At 48.5% G+C, this 17805-nt stretch overlaps 1 protein-coding gene and 1 long non-coding RNA gene across 2 annotated transcripts; one reads left to right on the forward strand and one right to left on the reverse strand.

Annotated features, from left to right (window-relative positions):
- Positions 1–5425: 5425 nt before the first annotated feature.
- Positions 5426–8067, reverse strand: LOC138731756 (uncharacterized). Its single transcript, XR_011339193.1, has 2 exons — positions 7726–8067; positions 5426–6888 (listed from the first exon to the last, which is right to left on the reverse strand). It is a non-coding gene; the product is annotated as an uncharacterized lncRNA (long non-coding RNA).
- Positions 8068–9110: 1043 nt separating this feature from the next.
- KLF2 (KLF transcription factor 2) lies at positions 9111–12159 on the forward strand. The gene is made up of 3 exons (XM_069877886.1): positions 9111–9266; positions 9946–10837; positions 11273–12159. Exons 1-3 carry the CDS (start codon positions 9192–9194, stop codon positions 11446–11448), a joined length of 1143 nt encoding a protein of 380 aa, XP_069733987.1. The 5' UTR covers positions 9111–9191; the 3' UTR covers positions 11449–12159.
- The last annotated feature ends 5646 nt before the right edge of the window (positions 12160–17805 follow it).

Consider the following 17805-nt stretch of genomic DNA (forward strand, 5'->3'; position numbering starts at 1 on the left):
GGGGTTTCTGTGATATGAAACTTGAAAAAAAAAAGGGAAGAGGGCGAATCACGCAAGATCTTGAGCAATAGGAGAAAGGGCCCCCTAACTTCTTGCCACGAGGCCCAATGTGGCTTGTACCACTTCTGCTACAGGAGCTTTAATCCCACCCCGGCCCCCCCCTCGCCCGGTTTTGGCCACTAAATTTGGCAACCACGAGCTGAAGGGGTTGGCCACCGTCAATCAGTGTTCTGCAGTCCCCAAGTGTTGCTTTCTCACCAGCCTGCCTGCATCTCCTCGCTGAATTTTGCATAGAATTTCACCCACCTCTTTTCTCTCAAAGGTGGTGATTTTCCTTGCAAATGTGGGATGAAAACCATCCTGGTTATTTGGCAAATCAAGGCACCCTTTTCCTTGCTGTAACCTGACACTAACATCCACACTGAGCTCCATTCTGAACACTTCTTTGTAGCTCACATCATGCTGTAATTGGCAAAACACATTCTTCTCAGGCTTGTATTTTTATTGCAAACATTTATTTGGCACTTTATGTGGCAAATGAAAAGAAAATTTCACAACTCATTCTACAAAGTTGCATTGTATTAGGCTGTCCCTTGAAAAACATTTTATTGCTCAAGAATAGCTGTAACCGTTCAAGGGATTTCAACAGCATTATTCTCTCAAACTATAATTGCTGTATATACTACATCTGCTATAGCACCAAGTACTGATAATTTTGATCAGCATCAATGCTGACAACTGGCATTTAATTCCACTCTAGAGGTTATTGCCAGCAATAAGTGTGGCATTCCTGGAAGGCACATTAGCCAAACTATTTGGAATAAATGTTCAGGTGCATGAAAAAACAAGCTGAGGTTTTGTTTCTGGATAGAAAGCCTTTTCTGTAAGGTACAAAGCACTGTTCCTAAGCTCAGATCATAGAATCACAGAATAGTTCGGGTTGGAAGGGACCTTAAAGATCATCAAGGACTTTGTGAACAGTCCCTCCCCAGCTTTCTTGTAGCCCCTTCGTGTACTGGAAGCTGCTCTAAGGTCTCCTCAGAGCCTTCTCCTCTCCAGGCTGAACAACTCCAACTCTCTCAGCCTGTCCTTGCACAGGAGGTGCTCTCAGGGAGTTAAATACATAAATATCCTAAAAGGTAGGCATTAATAGCTCAAGTTAAAAAAAAAAACACAGACATAATTGTCTGGAAAAAAAAAAAGTCTGTCCCAAAAATACCCCACTGCAATTTCAAAGCTTAATCATAATGATATAATGAATTGTCATCATGGAAAAAAAATCTATACCATTCTGGATCTAAGTGATCTAAGCCTGCGAAGGACTCCACAGCCCAGGAAGACAAATGAGCTCAGCGGCTCTATACATGCAGCCGATCATGCAGAGATGCCTGTCTTCCTCTCACTGGCCAATTCACCAGCTCTGATTCATACTTCCATGTATTCAAACAGGGAAAGTAATTCCAGGCAGCCAGCAACACCAATTAACAGTGTCACAGTTAATGAAATGCTTGCTCCAGTATTTCCCATTACTCAACTGCAGGACATATGACTAATAAATAATACAGGTGCAGTACAAAGAAGGTATTTTATAAGCGAGAACTAAACCCTACATGTTCATCATGTTAAACAAGGCTTTCCACCCTACAGCCTATGTGAACTCCTATTTTGTCTATTTGGTGACTAAACTCCCACTTATCAGATAAAAACATCACCTATAAATATGTTCTATATGTCAATGAGGGAAACAAACCCCAAGCCTTCCTCACTTCTAAGCAATTTTCTACTTGTGGCTGGTTTTAAGCTCTGTCCAGTCTTCTCTCCCCCCTCCCCCAGTTCAAACCTGTGAACTTCAAAGTGACAAAAACTCTTGCCAAGGCAGCCCAGCTGCATCTGGCGTGCTGACTCAGACTGCAACAGATCTCACAAATTAAAAAGAGAGAAAAGTGCATCTGATTAGCTCTTTGAAGATCCCTCAAACAGAATTTTTTTTTCCCTGCGTTAATTAAACCCCAAACACAGTTCTCGCTTCTAAAACCAGTTCACTTTGCACATCTTACAACATTCCAGGCATCCCAAGTGGACTTAGAGATAAGGCAGCGCTTTACTTCTGCTGCTGCCATCTCCAACCAGCTATAGAATCATAGAATAGTTTGAGTTGGAAAGGACCTTCAATACCATCCAGTCCCACCCCAAGACAGGGGGGTTGGAACTGGATGATCTTTAAGGTCCCTTCCAACTCAAACTATTTTATGATCCCAAGCAGACTTGGAGATGAGGCATCACTTTACTTTTGCTCCTGTCATCTCCAACCAATTATATGAGTTCTCTCCTGAAATGCAGACCAGCAAAGACATGGCTAGAATGAAATCTCACAGCATTAACACTCATTCTGCTCCAGAATTACATGAGTTTCCTCTTACAGGGCTCCTGACTGGTGGAGGCTCCTCACATGTTTGTTAGTAGTACCAGTCATTTTGCTGAATGAAACCCCACACATGTTTTCCAACCTATCCTCCTGCTATTCCACCCTCCTACATCTAATTTCTTAACTAGAGATTCGATTCTGTAATAAAAAGTATTTGGCAACAACTGAAATCTGCCCATCACAATCAGTGGCTGATGTTTTAAGCAGTTGCACCAGGACAATCAAACACACTGGCAGAGTTTTTGAAACTGTGGTATCGTTTCACAGTTCTGTAGAAAAAAAAATTGCTCTGTCAAATGTGTTTTTAATCGACAGCTGAGAGGGACATCTGCAATACAGCATGTGTGCATCCAACACACACAGCAGTAAAAGCTGGCAGAGGCACAGCTACATACCTAATCAAAGAGTGAGATTGAAAAATTGGCATGAATTATCTAGATTTGAAGAGTCCTCAAATAAAAAATGACAAAAAATCATTTACAGCTGAACACTATCATTCTTCACACAGCAAATTTCAGTAACAACACATAATTACCTCGATTAAATTCACTAAACAGCTGATTTTTTGCATGATTTACTGAACCATGAATGTACTTAAAGACAGGAACGGTGTTTATTATAAAGAAATATTTTCTTTGTAGAAGGTGATTTCAGTTATTTGAATGGAAATGAAGGTTATTTTCCCAGCCAAAGCGTGCAGTTGTTCAAAGTACCAGCGCTTGACACCCACTGATCTTTGTGAACTGAGTTAATAAGCTTTCACTAACGCGAATTAAGATTGCCATCACAATGAATGGAAATGATAGGAGTGTCAATACTCGTGCTGAAAAAGCAGAAGTGCTAAAACCCATTTCTGTTCTCTCTTTGGGAAGGAGCCAGATGCTGCATTCAGATCAGACAATAATGATGTCGAAATACTTTCCATTCCAGTAACTAAGGAGGATGTTAAAACAACTGCTACTCATCTCAAACAATATTAAGTTGCCAGGTCTGGGTAACTTATAAGTAAGTGTTTCAAAAGACCTAGCTGAGGACATATCCAGATGGTTAATGTTTATTATCAATCCATTGCAGAGCAGTGGGGAAGCCCCAGGTGACTTGAAGAATGTTAATATTATGTCAATATTTTAACAGGGTAAACAAAATGACCCAGAAACGCCTGTCAGCGTTACACAAACCCGGGCAAGGAACTGGAAGGGCTCGATACATAAAAAGCATTATGAATAACGATGGTTTAGTTAATGACAATGGCTTTTAACAGCGTTCTAAATAAAGCGGCAGCGGTGATGTAACAAGCAAACCTCTGTAAGGGTTCGCAGTACGATTTTCACGGTAAGAAACAAGAACATGACAAATCAATATGGTTTGCACACGCAGCTCGAGCCAAACACAAGCTGATACATCTTGAAATCCAATTTCAGTTTTAATCAAGCGGGTTTATTAGCTCTCGATCTTTTTTTATCTCGACTTACCATTCAACGTTGTTAACAATGACCTGGAAGAAAACAGAAAACGTTACTGATAAAGTCCTAGAGGACAAAGATCAAGGAAGTGCAACATAATTTGAAGAACATGCCTTTGTTAAGAATTATTATAACCGCTTCACTATCCGGGCATAAATAAACACGATGCATGGTCACACTGAAAAGCTTAAGGCTGTGCTTTGAGGAAAGAAAAATGTAAGCAGCTCTGTATTGTGGTAAAGACAAAAAAAGGCTCCTACCTAAGCCAACCTGAGGTGGCAAAATTGTTCTGCTGGCGACGGCCACTGTCTGATGCCTCTTCTCCAAATGGCTTTTTGCAGTCCCTGCCTTCCATCTGTGCAGACCTAAATAAGCTGGATTCCCACTAGTTGTTCCCAGCATCTAATGACACTTCAAGCCCTGCGCCCTGTCCCATCATCATTCCCCTCGTGGGCCCCCAGGGCTCTGGGCAACCTTCCAGTTTCCCCCTGCACCCTGTGTGTTCCACTTTCACCATTGTCATGAGTCAAACCAAGTCAAAAAGCCTCGAGCCAGCACTGATTTCAGACCACACACACGTGATGGTGGAGCCCTTGACAAGCTTAGAGGGTTTGGGTTGTTCAGCCTGGAGAAGAGAAGGCTCCAAGGAGACCTTAGAGCAGCTTCCAGTACCTGAAGGGGCTATGAGAAAGCTGGGGAGGGACTGTTCACAAAGGTTTGGAGTGACAGGACGAGGGGCAATGGGGATAAACTGGAGAGGGGCAGATTTAGACTAGACATAAGGAAAAATTTCTTCCTTATGAGAGTGGTGAGACCCTGGAACAGGTTGCCTAGAGAAGTTGTGGCTGCCCCATCCCTGGAGGGGTTCAAGGCCAGGTTGGATGGGGCCTTGGGCAGCCTGATCCAGTGGGAGATGTCCCTGCCTGTGGCCATGGAACTGTATAATCTTTAAGGTCCCTTCCAATCCAGACTATTCTATGATTTGGAAGCTGAGATGGTGTGGAAGAGTAGGAGGAGAGGAGGGCTCTGCCTAAGGGATCCTCATGGGTGAGATCCCAGTTCGACGCTGTGACTGAGAACAGACAAGCACCGTCCTCGGATAAAAAGGATCAACTCGTATTTGCCTGCTGCTCCACATCTCCAGTGCCCAGACCTCCAGAAAGATTCTGGAAATAAGCACATGGTTCAGAGGAGAATCACAAAAAATATTAAAGGGAAATATATCATACTAAAAACTTAACGAGCCCCTTCAACTTCAGGTGTCAAAGAGATGGTTCACCTTTGTCTTTAGGCCTCTGAACGGGAATCAACTCCAGTCACAAAAGGTCTGGTCAAAAAGGTTCCTTTATCAAATTAATTCATAGAATCATAGAATCATAGAATAACCAGGTTGGAAGACACCCACTGGATCATCGAGTCCAACCATTCCTATCAAATACTAAACCATGTCCCTCAGCACCTCGATGTTACTTTAATCAGACAAAAGGCTGCAGGATTAAAATCGCTCACCTCAAATAAAGACACTCCAAAACACACCTATGTATTTCATTTTATGTGGTTGTTTACATCATTTGATCAACTTCCTTGAGAGCAGACTCTAAAAGGTACCCATCACTCTGAATCTGCAGCTTAAATTAGCAACAAACCCCCGTGCAGTCAATTCGAGATGCTGGGTAGGGGATTCCTCCCTCTTGCTGGTCCCATTTGAATGTGAAGGGATTGCTCCCAGCCTTACTGGTTTGGTGCTTTGGAACAGTGGTGCTAAGAGCTCTCATTCTCAGTTCGTTTACCCTGGTACTATTACGTTTTCTCTAGAAGCAGCCAGGACTTTCTGAGAACAACCCCATGAGAAAGGAGCTTTTTGTTTGTTTGTTTGAGTTCTGTAATGACTCAGAGAGCTCTAGCAGCCAGGTGACTTGAGCATTCACCAGCCCATCCAGCTGCAGAGTGTCACAGTCCATCCCCCAGCCTTCAGCCTTCGATTAACGTGCAGAATCTTGTTTGCAATCCCTTCAAACGTTTCTCTCGGTGTAAAAGCAACAACAGAGATCAGCAGCAACACCTAGAAAAATCAACTTTGCCATAGAAAAATGGTTCAGCCTGTGTTTGCTTTGGCTGGAAGACAAATCACACATCATTTAGCTCTCCTCTATCCACAGCATATTAACAAATACTTTCTAATCTCACATTCTTCACATTTATACACCAAAAGCATCACTCCTGAGCTGGGCTGCCATCAGTGAGATCAGTGCCAGGCTCCTGGGTTTGGAGATTTTAAATAAGCCTTACGTAGAGCAAAAAAAAGCCAGAAAATGTCAGCAGGACGATCGCGAACCGAGTGGAAGGTCACGGTAAATTGTACCCAAGTTGTAGAGAACAAGTGACTCACAATGTAAATAAATCTCACATTTGTCTCACCAGGTTTAGTATAGCTATCGGGTTTTAGCTTCACCGCTCTACTTGAAACCAGAAAGAAACTAAAAGCAGTGAACGTATTATTTGGTGCGCTCCGTTTTCATCCTTGTTACCCACTAAATATTTCCTCCACATAAGGAAAAAAACATATTTGGGTCCTCACAGCGCTACAAACAAATGTTCTTGAGGTGCCTACTGGAAGAGAGCATCCGACTGGAGCTCCTCGGCGCAATGTACACGTACAGTTGTATATCCTAGAAACAAAATATTTGGTTATAGCTGTTGCTGAAATTGCAAGCACATAAACTGACACAGCCATTCGGGGCGAGTTATCTAGGGAACGTTCGCATTCATTCTGAATTCATCAGAGTATATTTTCTTGGCTGACTCACAGCTCCATATATACGTATCGTACCCTTACTAACATTTTATTAGAGGAAAAGAGTTTACATTGAAAGATTACACAAGTGTGACATTGCCGAGCTATGAGTCATACATCTTTGTGTACTTGGTTACCATGCATTCAGTGTATTGATTCGGCTTCAGTCACAGAAGTTTGGCTGCTCCTCCTGGCCATCCTGTGAACTTTTAGAATAAAAAGTATAGAAAGTTAAACAAGAGATATCCATTATTTTAAAACACGCATGGCTCTTGAGAAGATCATTTTCTCACCCTAGCAACTGTAATTTCCCGAGGTGGCTGCTACAGCCACGAGCCTGCGATGGGCTCTAGCGAACGTGGTCAAAATGCTTCTGAGAAGCAGAATCCATCGCTCCTTCCCCTCATGGGGCACGCAGCACATAAAAAGTGAGAGTTGTTCTCCTACACCCTTCTGATTTCCAGCTCACTTAGAGATCCTTTGAGAAGCGATTGCAAAAGAAATACAGAGGAGGTACAGGGAAAGCATAGCTCTTTCTCAGAACAGGCTCTCAAAGAATCGGTCTGTCCTGTGATTGATCATCATTTTTCTTCTTTTCAGAATCACTTTTGCCCTCGTGCTCTTGGCTGACTGCCAGGCAGCCGTGATCCTCAAAAACAGGACTCTGGGGCATGTTATCAAAAAATTATTGGAGAATAGCTCCTTCAGACTGGGCATCGGAGCTAGAGGCCCAGGTAAGGGAGGAGAACAGCCTTCCCTTCTTTAAAAAACAGCCCAGGACCATAAATTGGCCACGAGCAGAGGAGATCACAGAAGCTACTTGCATTATTTCTCTCATAATGTCACAGGGAAACGTTGATCTTGGCAATCTCTGTGCAGCAAATGGAAACTCTGTTTGAGACCTGGACTTCCAATAAATGCAAGACTCCAGCACTTTCCTAGCAAGGACACCGTGCAGGAGTGGCATCAAACACCTTTCTGCCAGTACAGGGATGGGGCTGGGAGCCCTTTAGGGTGACCGAGGGTCTCCATCGCCAGCTCACCGGTGCATTTACCCACACAGGGTATCTGCTGCCCTTGCCATGCTCCTCACACCTCCTGCTCAGAGCTGGTCCCTCCACGCTGCCAGGCTGTGAAGGGTTGAGGGGGATCAAGACCCTCATTCATGGTGTCTTCCTCAGCATCCCCAGGGCTGGGATCCCCTCACTGTCCCCTGAGCTGGGACTCTCTGTGGCCCCTCACCCCTCAGTGTCCCCAGGGGAGGTTGTGACCCCTCAGCATCCCCCTAACCCACTGGGTGTCCCTCAGTCCCCCAGGAGGGGGGCAGGGACTCCTCAGCATCCTTTAAGCCCACAAGGGTCCTTCAGTGTTGCCAGGGCTGGGACCCCCTCCATGGCCCCTTATTCATCCCCAGGGTGGGCAGGAACCCCTCAGCATCCCCCCAGCCCACGGGGGCCCCACAGTGTCCCCAGGGGAGGCAGGGACACCCCCAGACTAGAAGGGAGGCAGGAGGGAGGCAGAGACCCCCCAGCATCCCTGGGGGAGGCAGGGACCCTCTGAAGCCCATGGAAATTCTTAGAGGGGAGGCAGGTACCCCATAGCCCATGGAGGGGGGGGGGAGGCAGGGACCCCTCAGCAACCCTGGGAGAGGCAGGGATCCACCAACCCATGGGGTTCCCTGGGGGAAGGCAAGGACCTCCGCAACCCATGTGGTTCTTGGGGGGGAGGCAGGGAACTTCCCACCTCGAATCCATGGGGGTTACAGGTACCCCCCCCAACCCATGGTGGGAGACAGGGACCCCCTATGCCACTAGGGTCCTGAGGGGAGACAGGGACCCCCTATCCCACCAGGCTCCTGAGGGGAGACAGGGACCCCCTATCCCATTAGGGTCGTGAGGGGAGACAGGGACCCCCTATCCCATTAGGCTCCTGAGGGGAGACAGGGACCCCCTATCCCACCAGGGCCCTGAGGGGAGACAGGGACCCCCTATCCCATTAGGGTCGTGAGGGGAGACAGGGACCCCCTATCCCATTAGGCTCCTGAGGGGAGACAGGGACCCCCTATCCCACCAGGGCCCTGAGGGGAGACAGGGACCCCCTATCCCATTAGGGTCCTGAGAGGAGACAGGGCCCCCTTATCCCACCAGGGTCCTGAGGGCAGACAGGGACCCCCTATCCCATTAGGCTCCTGAGGGGAGACAGGGACCCCCTATCCCACCAGGGTCCTGAGGGGAGACAGAGACCCCCTATGCCACCAGGGTCCTGAGGGGAGACAGGGACCCCCCCAGCCCCCCCCACGGGGGGACCCGCTCCGTCCCGCTCCGCCCCGCTCGGGCTGGAGCCGCCGCTGGCTCCTTTTATACCGGGGCTAAATTTAGGCTCGGCCCGAGCCGCTGCCTCCCGCCCGCCCCGTCCGGGACGCGTTTCCTCCTCTCGCTGCAATTGGCCTGGGCTCCCCCGCGCCCGCGTTATAAGGTGGGGCAGGCGGCTCGGCGCCGCGTCCCGCACCATGGCCCTCAGCGAGTCCATCCTGCCCTCCTTCGCCACCTTCGCCAGCCCCTGCCGCGAGAAAACCCTGCACGAAGTGAGTCTCCTCGCCCCGCGCCCCCCCGGCCCCGGCCTGCGCCCCCAAACCCACCTGGAACCTTGTCCTGTGCCCTCAAAACCCACCTGGAACCCCGGCCTGTGCCCCCAAATCCTACCTCTAACCTTGTCCTGTACCCCCAAACCCACTTCTAACCCCGTCCTGCACCCCCAAAACCACTTCTAACCCTGTCCTGCACCCCCAAACCCACCTCTAACCCGGTCCTGCGCCTCCAAACCCACCTGGAACCTTGTCCTGCACCTCCAAACCCACCTGGAACCCCATCCTGCACCCCCAAACCTGCCTCTAACCCCGTCCTGCACCCCCAAACCTGCCTCTAACCCCGTCCTGCACCTCCAAACCCACCTGGAACCCCATCCTGCACCCCCAAACCCACCTCTAACCCCGTCCTGCACCCCCAAACCTGCCTCTAACCCCGTCCTGCACCCCCAAACCCGCCTCTAACCCCGTCCTGTACCCCCAAAACCCACCTCTAACATTGTCCTGCACCCCCCTCTCCCCAAATCCCACCTCTAACCTTGTCCTGAACCCCCAAACCCACCTCCAACTCTGTCCTGCACCCCCACATCCCACCTCCAACCCTGTCCCTTTGCTTTCTCTCCAACCTTCTCCCCAAATGCCACCTCTAACCTTGTCTCCCTTTGCTTTCTCCTTCCAGAGGTGGAAGTGCGAGCAGGAGGCCAAGACCCCCGCCGGCTCCTGGGGTGGCCTCTCCCCACGCAAGGAGGATGAAGACCTCAACAACGTGCTGGATTTTATCCTTTCCATGGGCAGCGACGGCTACGGGCAGGGCGCAACCGGTGGGGACTATGCCCCTGCCCAAGGGGACACGGGTGGCTTTTACCAGACTAACCCGTCCCCGGGATGCTACAGCGGCCTGGAGCAGGGCAGCCCACCGCCCTACAGCGCCGGCATCGTGCCGGAGATGATGCGCTCCGAGATGGACTCTAGCTACTGCCCACCCAGCAACATCCACGGGCGATTCTTCGTGACACCCAGCTTCGGGGGCCCGCAGTTCGTTGAGAACATTAAGCCCGAGCCCGACATGGACAATTATGGACCGGTCCTGGGTCTGGTGCCCCAGGCTTGCCCGAAGATCAAGCAGGAGGGCAACGCGACTTGCATGATGGCCTACGAGCAGCCCCGAGTGGCCAGCTCCCCCCAGATCCCTGGGGCAGAGACGCCCCCACTGAGCCCCGATGACCTCATGGTGAACGACTGCCACACGCAGATGATGTGCCCCTCGTCCGTGTCCTTCCAGCAAAGCTACCATCCAGCCTCCAACTTCCACCACCCGCAGACCCATCTCCAGTACCAGAACACCTCCCAGTTTGGTCTTTTCGAGGACAGCCTACCCCTACAACCCTCTGCTCCCAGAGGCATGCTCACCCCTCCTTCCTCTCCTCTGGAGCTGCTGGACTCCAAACCAAAAAGAGGACGTCGGTCTTGGCCACGGAAGAGGACGGCCACTCACACGTGCACCTACGCAGGTTGCGGGAAGACCTACACCAAGAGTTCACACCTGAAGGCTCACCTCAGGACACACACAGGTAAATATGGCCTTCACCTGGAGATAATGCTGCATGCTGGTTGCGACGGGCACCTGTATAAAAGAGTTTGCAGCATGAGCTCTAACCCGATAGCCTCTTAAACTCTGGAGGGATTCATGGTGTAGCTACGGCAGGTGGTCAGGTCCATAATGTCCAAGTGGTTTTCTATATTTATGTTCATGGAATGGTTGGACTCGATGATCCAGTGGGTCTCTTCCAACCTGGTGATTCTATGATTCATAAAAGCTCTTGCGAGGGCTTCCAGCCTCAGGATTTCCACTGCAGGTATAGGGTTAGGAAGGAAACAGCTGGAACGGTCTCGTTTGGCTCACTTGGGTCTTAGTCTGAAAGGGCTTGGTAGCAAATAAAAGTGGGGAGGCTGCCCGGTGGAGGTGGGAGTGCGGCCCTGAGTCACCTCTCTGCTTTCCCCACCAGGTGAGAAGCCCTATCACTGCAACTGGGAAGGCTGCGGCTGGAAGTTTGCCCGCTCCGACGAGCTCACCCGTCACTATCGCAAGCACACCGGCCACCGGCCCTTCCAGTGCCACCTCTGCGACAGAGCCTTCTCCAGGTCGGACCACCTGGCTTTGCACATGAAGCGGCACATGTAGCCCGCGAGGCACCCGCTGCGGACGATCTCCAACTGCTCAGGTGCAGAAGCGTTAAGAAACTTGTAGCTGGTACTACGTAGGGAGGCACCGAGGCTCTGGTGGTGGATGCTGAGGAGGGTTTGACACAAGGAGACTTAGCCGGTCATCTCCTGCAGAGAATCGATGTGACTTTTCAGCGAACGCCCGTCCCGCTCCGGGGCAGGGGGGGTTATTTATGCAGCTTCTGGGAAGGGCAAACTCCACGAGGCTCCATACAGACTGTAGAGAAGAAGCTGTAAATATGTGTTTTTCTCATTCTAACTGCCCGGTCCTAAGCTTTACAAGACAATGTTTGTATGGAAACTGCCTGAAGTTGACCCTAGAAGAGATTAATGAATGTTTCTGTAGCTAACGATGTTATTCTAGCTCTCGGTTGAAGGCATGGCTAAGAGAACACTCCTATTGTTAGACTGTTCGTTTCACAGGTGCAATAATATTCTTGTCTGCCATGATCTACACTAGAAGTACAGGGCTTGATGTCTTGTAAGAAAAGAACCTATTTTACTGTAATTTTTTTATATATTGTAAATAATTTTATACAATGAGAAATATTGTATATGTAAATAGAAGACAAATGGGTATTTTGCCTATTTCTGTTTTTATAAAAACGTAATTTTTCAATGTTTGAAAACATTTCATCTTTTTAATAAAATAAGTTTTTAAGTGCTGTGATTTTTTTATTCTCCTTTGAGATCTCCCTGTAACTTTTTCCCCCACCACGAGGGCTGGACCAACAACCACCTGGTCAGGTTTTAAATTGTAAGGAAGATGCTTAAAAAAATCTGAGCTATGGATTTTTCTAAACAAGGTGCTGGAGCACATACCTCATTGGCAGCAGGAAACAAGACTCAGTTGCGGTGCTTTATCAAAAATCAAATAGGAAAGTAGATCACATTCAAAATACGCTTTCTAAAAATGGTTAAGTAAGCAACGCTGTAATTTCACTCTCATTTCTAGTTTATGCTAGACTATTTTAATAGCATCCTTAATGTTTTCCAGATGCAGTTATAGTTTTGCCAGCAGTGTGTGGGTTTTTACTATAAATTTAAACACTGCATTTTTGTAATTACGGAGGCTTATTTTAAGGCATTCTTGTACATAAATTATCCTTGCTCTCCAGAGCTCAGCGTGGAATTCCAAGAGAACAGTAGTGGAATTCAAACATTAATTCACAAGTTCAAATACCTTCATAACTCATTCCCAAAAACTTACATTCACTTAATAATTCTGAATCCCACCTTGACTTTGGGAGTTAAGGAAGATATTTACTATTTTTGAGGAAAAGAAGTTAGCCAGGAGTCCAGATTATGAAAACCAACTCCAAACAAACTGGATCCTGTGATGGATCCTCAACACAGGAGAGATATGGAGCTGTTGGAACGGGTCCAGAGGAGGCTATGAGGGTGATACGAGGGCTGGAGCACCTCCTGTACAAGGACAGGCTGAGAGAGTTGGGGCTGTTCAGCCTGGAGAAGAGAAGGCTCTGAGGAGACCTTAGAGCAGCTTCCAGTACCTGAAGGGGCTACAAGAAAGCTGGGGAGGGACTGTTTACAAAAGCTTGGAGTGACAGGACGAGGGGCAATGGGGATAAACTGGAGAGGGGCAGATTTAGACTGGATATAAGGAGGAATTTCTTCCCTATAAGAGTGATGAGGCCCTGGCCCAGGTTGCCCAGGGAAGCTGTGGCTGCCCCATCCCTGGAGGGGTTCAAGGCCAGGTTGGATGGGGCTTGGAGCCCCTGATCCAGTGGGAGGTGCCCCTGCCCATGGCAGGGGGGTTGGAACTAGGTGGGCTTTAAGGTCCCTTCCAATCCAAACTATTCTTTGATCCTCTGGTCCCGGCAGTCGGTGGCTGCAGCAAATCAAAACAAGCCCCACAAAAGCTCTTCCAGAGTTGTAAGTGAGCTCACCAAATATCTGTGATTACCCTGAAACTCTAATGAGGATCCTCTGGTTTTACAGCCCTGGTTTAGTGGTGAAGCCTTGACTCTTGTCAAAAATCGCTCATCATGAAATATGCACATCCAGCTGAATATTAGAGCTTTTTTCCTTAGCAGCTAGATATCTGGAACTTGACTTTCATCAAGTTTGTTACATTTTTCTGCCTTTACAAGTCAGAAAACACAAGACTGAAATGAACAGGAATACATTTAAAATAACTACAAATATAGCCGTTCTTCTGTGAAAGCAGAGGCTGCAGTTGGCCATGTGGAACAGATGTATTTTGGGCTTCTAATCACTGACATGGAAGAATGAGTTCCACATTTCACTTTTATGGCTCTTTCAAAGTAAAATATAAGGGAGATGTAACATCTCTTCATTAAAAACAAAAGTCATTTCTTTGCTAGAAAAAGAAAAAATTGCACAATCTAATTCCAGAAAGCGAGGATGACTTAAAGATGCTCTAAACTTAGCACATTTGTTGCTGCAATAGTTCTAGGTATTTCCTCCTCTTGCCCCACAGCTGAGGACTGTCACATTTCAGTGTGTCCTTTGGGGTTTAGAACCACAGTTTTGAAATGAATTCTTGCCCTCACCTTTCCACATTCCCCTGCTTTCCCTGCTCTTCCTGAAGAACTGGGAATGGTGTTAGTCATTCCCAGGTTTCAGTGATGCAGTTGCAATCCTAAACCATTCTCTCGTCTGTAACATCATTAGGAGACGCAGAGGTTTGGGACCTCGCTGACGTGGGTCCAGCAGTACAGCTGGCTCTCAAGTTCTTCCTCTCCAAACGGGGAGAGCTTGGAAACATCAGGGCATGTTTATCTGGCTCAGCTCCTCCCCAACCATCCCCCTTGACCTCTGTTAGAGGCAGGGAGGTCCTCTGGTTTGGCTACTTTTGCATCGTTTCTGATCCCAGTGGATGCACGCAGCGATAAATGTCACCGCATCCACCAACCCTCAACCCCCACCGCACTGGTGCTGCTCCTTCAGTGCCTCCCCATGGGAAGGTCCACGCTTCCCCGAGCTCCGCTCGAGCCGTGAGGGTCACAACCTCTGCCACCGCTGTTCCTCTTCACCAGAAGGTCTCTAGATAAGGCGCTTGCTATCTGCACGACATCGTGTTACCAAACAACTTAAATAAGAGCGATCGGCAGGACCGAGCTCCGCCATGCGAGGGTGGGCAGGTTGCCTCCTCCAAGCCTGTAGACTTGTTGTGACTCACCTGAAAATAGGACGAAGCCATCCTCCCACATATAAATAGAGAAAAAACATATACAAATAAATAAACATGGGTTTGAAAGTGGGGAGAGATGGAGGCATGAATCACTGATAAAAGCTCGTGACCCCCTTTATTTTAATTGTGTGAGGGAGGGTGTGTGTGATAATTTCTGTGTGGTCTCCGCAGGAAACTGCAGGTTGTTGAATCTCGAGATAATCTCGCAGCAGAGAGAGTCGCTGCTCTCATTCTTCTCACATTTTATCATAGAATAGTTTGGGTTGGAAGGGACCTTAAAGATCATCCAGCTCCAGCCCTGGTGCCATGGGCAGGGACACCTCCCACTAGATCATCTACCCAAGGCCCCATCCATCCATTTTTAATCCCTCAAGTCAAAGACTGGACTAGAACCCCCCTGGCTTTCCTAGATTGACAGTTTTGGAGCTCATCACAGCTGGGGGAGCTCAAGCTTGAATTTTGGCCCCAGCTCCCCTTGCGCAGGGCTGGGGGTTCAGCCCGTGCGAGGCTTCGGTTACTCACAAACTGCCTGAAAACATCGACTCACTCTACGCTTTGGTCCTCCGTCCACAAGAAGTGCCAAAAAAAGTTTGTCCATTCTTCAAATTACAGGATCGTGTGGTTCGGTGGTTTTCTGCGGCAGAGGCGCTGTGGTTTCTATTTTGTGCACCTCTAACACAGAGTGCCTGTTAGGCTTTTCTTAAATTGAATTTTCGAAGCCAGAATCCCAAGCTCCAGCAATTTCTTTTGCTATATTTAAATAAAACAACTACAACAAAGCCCTGTAGCCATCGCTATGGTAACTGGCAGTGTTGGGGTGAAAACAGAGGAAAATTCAATCCAAACCCCGTGTAATTTAATAGGGAGAAAGCTCTCCCTACTGCTGACATTCGAAACGCACTCAGTGGGACCTACAAACCTTACAATTCCTGCGTGTCCCTGAAGCAGCCGCCCTCGGCTGGGTCTATAACAGCTCCCACCTGCCTGGGACGCATCCTGCTCGACAAGAGCAGCTCGGTTTGGGCTCCTGAACCCCCCTCTGCCCGAGGATCCAGGCTCAGGCTCTCTCCGATGGGAGACGTGCCTCCCATAGATTTGGTGAAGGAACAGGTTTACGAGCCAAACACCAGGAACTGAAAGCACGGAGCCATCCACGATTCCCTGGAAGGAACTGGCTCAGCTTATTGATTCCCAGAGACTCTTTAAAGCTCTGTTCTATTTGATCCCAAACAAGCGCTTCCCCATCACTGAGGGGCGAGGCTGAGATCAGGAACAGCCTCTGCCTCGGAACAAGGGGGAGGCACGGGATTTATCCTGAACTTGCTAGGAAGAAAATATGATGTTTGCTTTAATCTTTTGAGGCCTGACTTTTCAGCCACAGTTATTTGATCTTATAATACTTTCTGCAGACACAAAAAACGAGTCACATGCGCTACCGTATATAAGGAAGACGTGTTAGCTCTAACCAAACGACCTTTCCAAACACAAGGAGAGCAGAAGTAGCACCGTTTTCATTCATTCTATAAGGACACCAGCACCAATCACCTGCTGGTTTACCTGCTTCAGTTAGAGTTGTGTGAACCTCATGAGGTTCAAGTGCAAGGTCCTACACCTGGGTCGGGGCAATCCCTGGTTTCAATAGAGAATGGGGGATGATGTGATGGAGAGCAGCCCTGAGGAGAAGGACTTGGGGTGCTGGTTGATGAGAAGCTCGACATGAGCCGGCAACGTGCACTCGCAGCCCAGAAACCAACCGTGTCCTGGGCTGCAACCAAAGCAGTTGTTTGGCTTCATCAACAGGGAAGGCTGAGCCTTTACAAGAAATGCTATCTCAGCACCAATAAAAAGTTTTAATTGCGGTCATCACATTAAAAAAAAAATGCCAACCAGGCTGGAGGTGAAAGATGCTCAGAGTGACTAAATCAATACTCACGTACAGCAGAGGACATTCAGCAATTTCCTCTCAGCAGCCTCCCCCAAAGATACGACGGCAACCGCAGTGGTGGAGATGGCACCAAGGGCTCCGAGAGTGCAGACTTCATAGTGTGATGGAAAGCTTTGGGTTGGAAGGGACCTTTACAAGTCATCCAGTCCAGCCTCACTGCAGAATCAGGGACTGTCACACCACAACCTGGTCCAGGGCTGAGTTTAGGTATGGCAACACAGTATTGTTGAGGTCTAACAGCTGGTTTCAGAGCTTCCAGTTTCTTATGTTTGAGTTTCTACTTGCAAGCGTTTGTTCTCGCACCAGACGCTTCGCTTCCCAATGAAGAGCCTCCTGGCCTCTACACGAGGCCTGGAATGTGGAGGCTTTTCCGATTAGCCACAGACAGGTATTTGGGAAGCATTCGGTGAGCAAAAACTTGAGTGGAAGAAAACGGATGAGAGGAGCATGAAGGGATGAGAGAACTTGGGTACGAGCCAGCTCCCAGCTTCAAAATGTCAGTGCACTAAAAATATCACTGGTGAGCAATTTCAGGAGAAACCTGCCCTGGCAATCGGCTTTTAACCATGCCAAGAGTAAATAAAACAGAGGGGAGAACGATGACTCAAAGTGAGTGATGTCGGACAAGCCGATAGCGAGGTGTGTTTTTCCAGCACGCGGAGAGGGTTCGTCTCTTGCGATGGCTCCAACCCCTCCCAGCATAAATCGCCTGGATGTTCAGCATTGCGGCACACAAATTGTTTTGGAAAGGGTGCGGCGTTGGATTTTCTGACTGGTCTGCGCAGACCAAATGTGGCTGGGACAAGGAAGAAGGGGAAAGACAGAAGGGAGAGCAGCGCAGAGGGCAGCAGCTGAGAGAAAAGAGAACAACACAGAACATCAAGCAGTCGTTCAGAGCAAGATTCACAAATCCGACAGAAAAGTTAGAATCAGAGAATCACCAGGTTGGAAAAGACCCACCGGATCATCGAGTCCAACCATTCCCATCAATCACTAAACCATGTCCCTCAGCAACTCATCCACCCGTCCCTTAAACCCCTCCAGGGAAGGGGACTCAACCCCCTCCCTGGGCAGCCTCGGACAGGGACCAATCACCCTTTCCGTGAAAAATTTTTTCCTAATGTCCAGCCTGACCCTCCCCTGGTGGGGCTTGAGGCCATTCCCTCTCGTCCTGTCCCCTGTCCCTTGGGAGAAGA

The sequence above is a fragment of the Phaenicophaeus curvirostris genome, chromosome 28, assembly GCF_032191515.1.
Source record: "Phaenicophaeus curvirostris isolate KB17595 chromosome 28, BPBGC_Pcur_1.0, whole genome shotgun sequence".
In the NCBI taxonomy this organism is placed as follows: Eukaryota; Metazoa; Chordata; class Aves; order Cuculiformes; family Cuculidae; genus Phaenicophaeus; species Phaenicophaeus curvirostris.

Bases quoted from the DNA above. Each gene is read 5' to 3' on its own strand.
- KLF2 (XM_069877886.1), top strand. From the start codon at position 9,192: ATGGCCCTCAGCGAGTCCATCCTGCCCTCCTTCGCCACCTTCGCCAGC. The intron at 9,267-9,945 runs GTGAGTCTCCTC...TTCTCCTTCCAG, and splicing joins GCGAGAAAACCCTGCACGAA to AGGTGGAAGTGCGAGCAGGA. The intron at 10,838-11,272 runs GTAAATATGGCC...TTTCCCCACCAG, and splicing joins TCACCTCAGGACACACACAG to GTGAGAAGCCCTATCACTGC.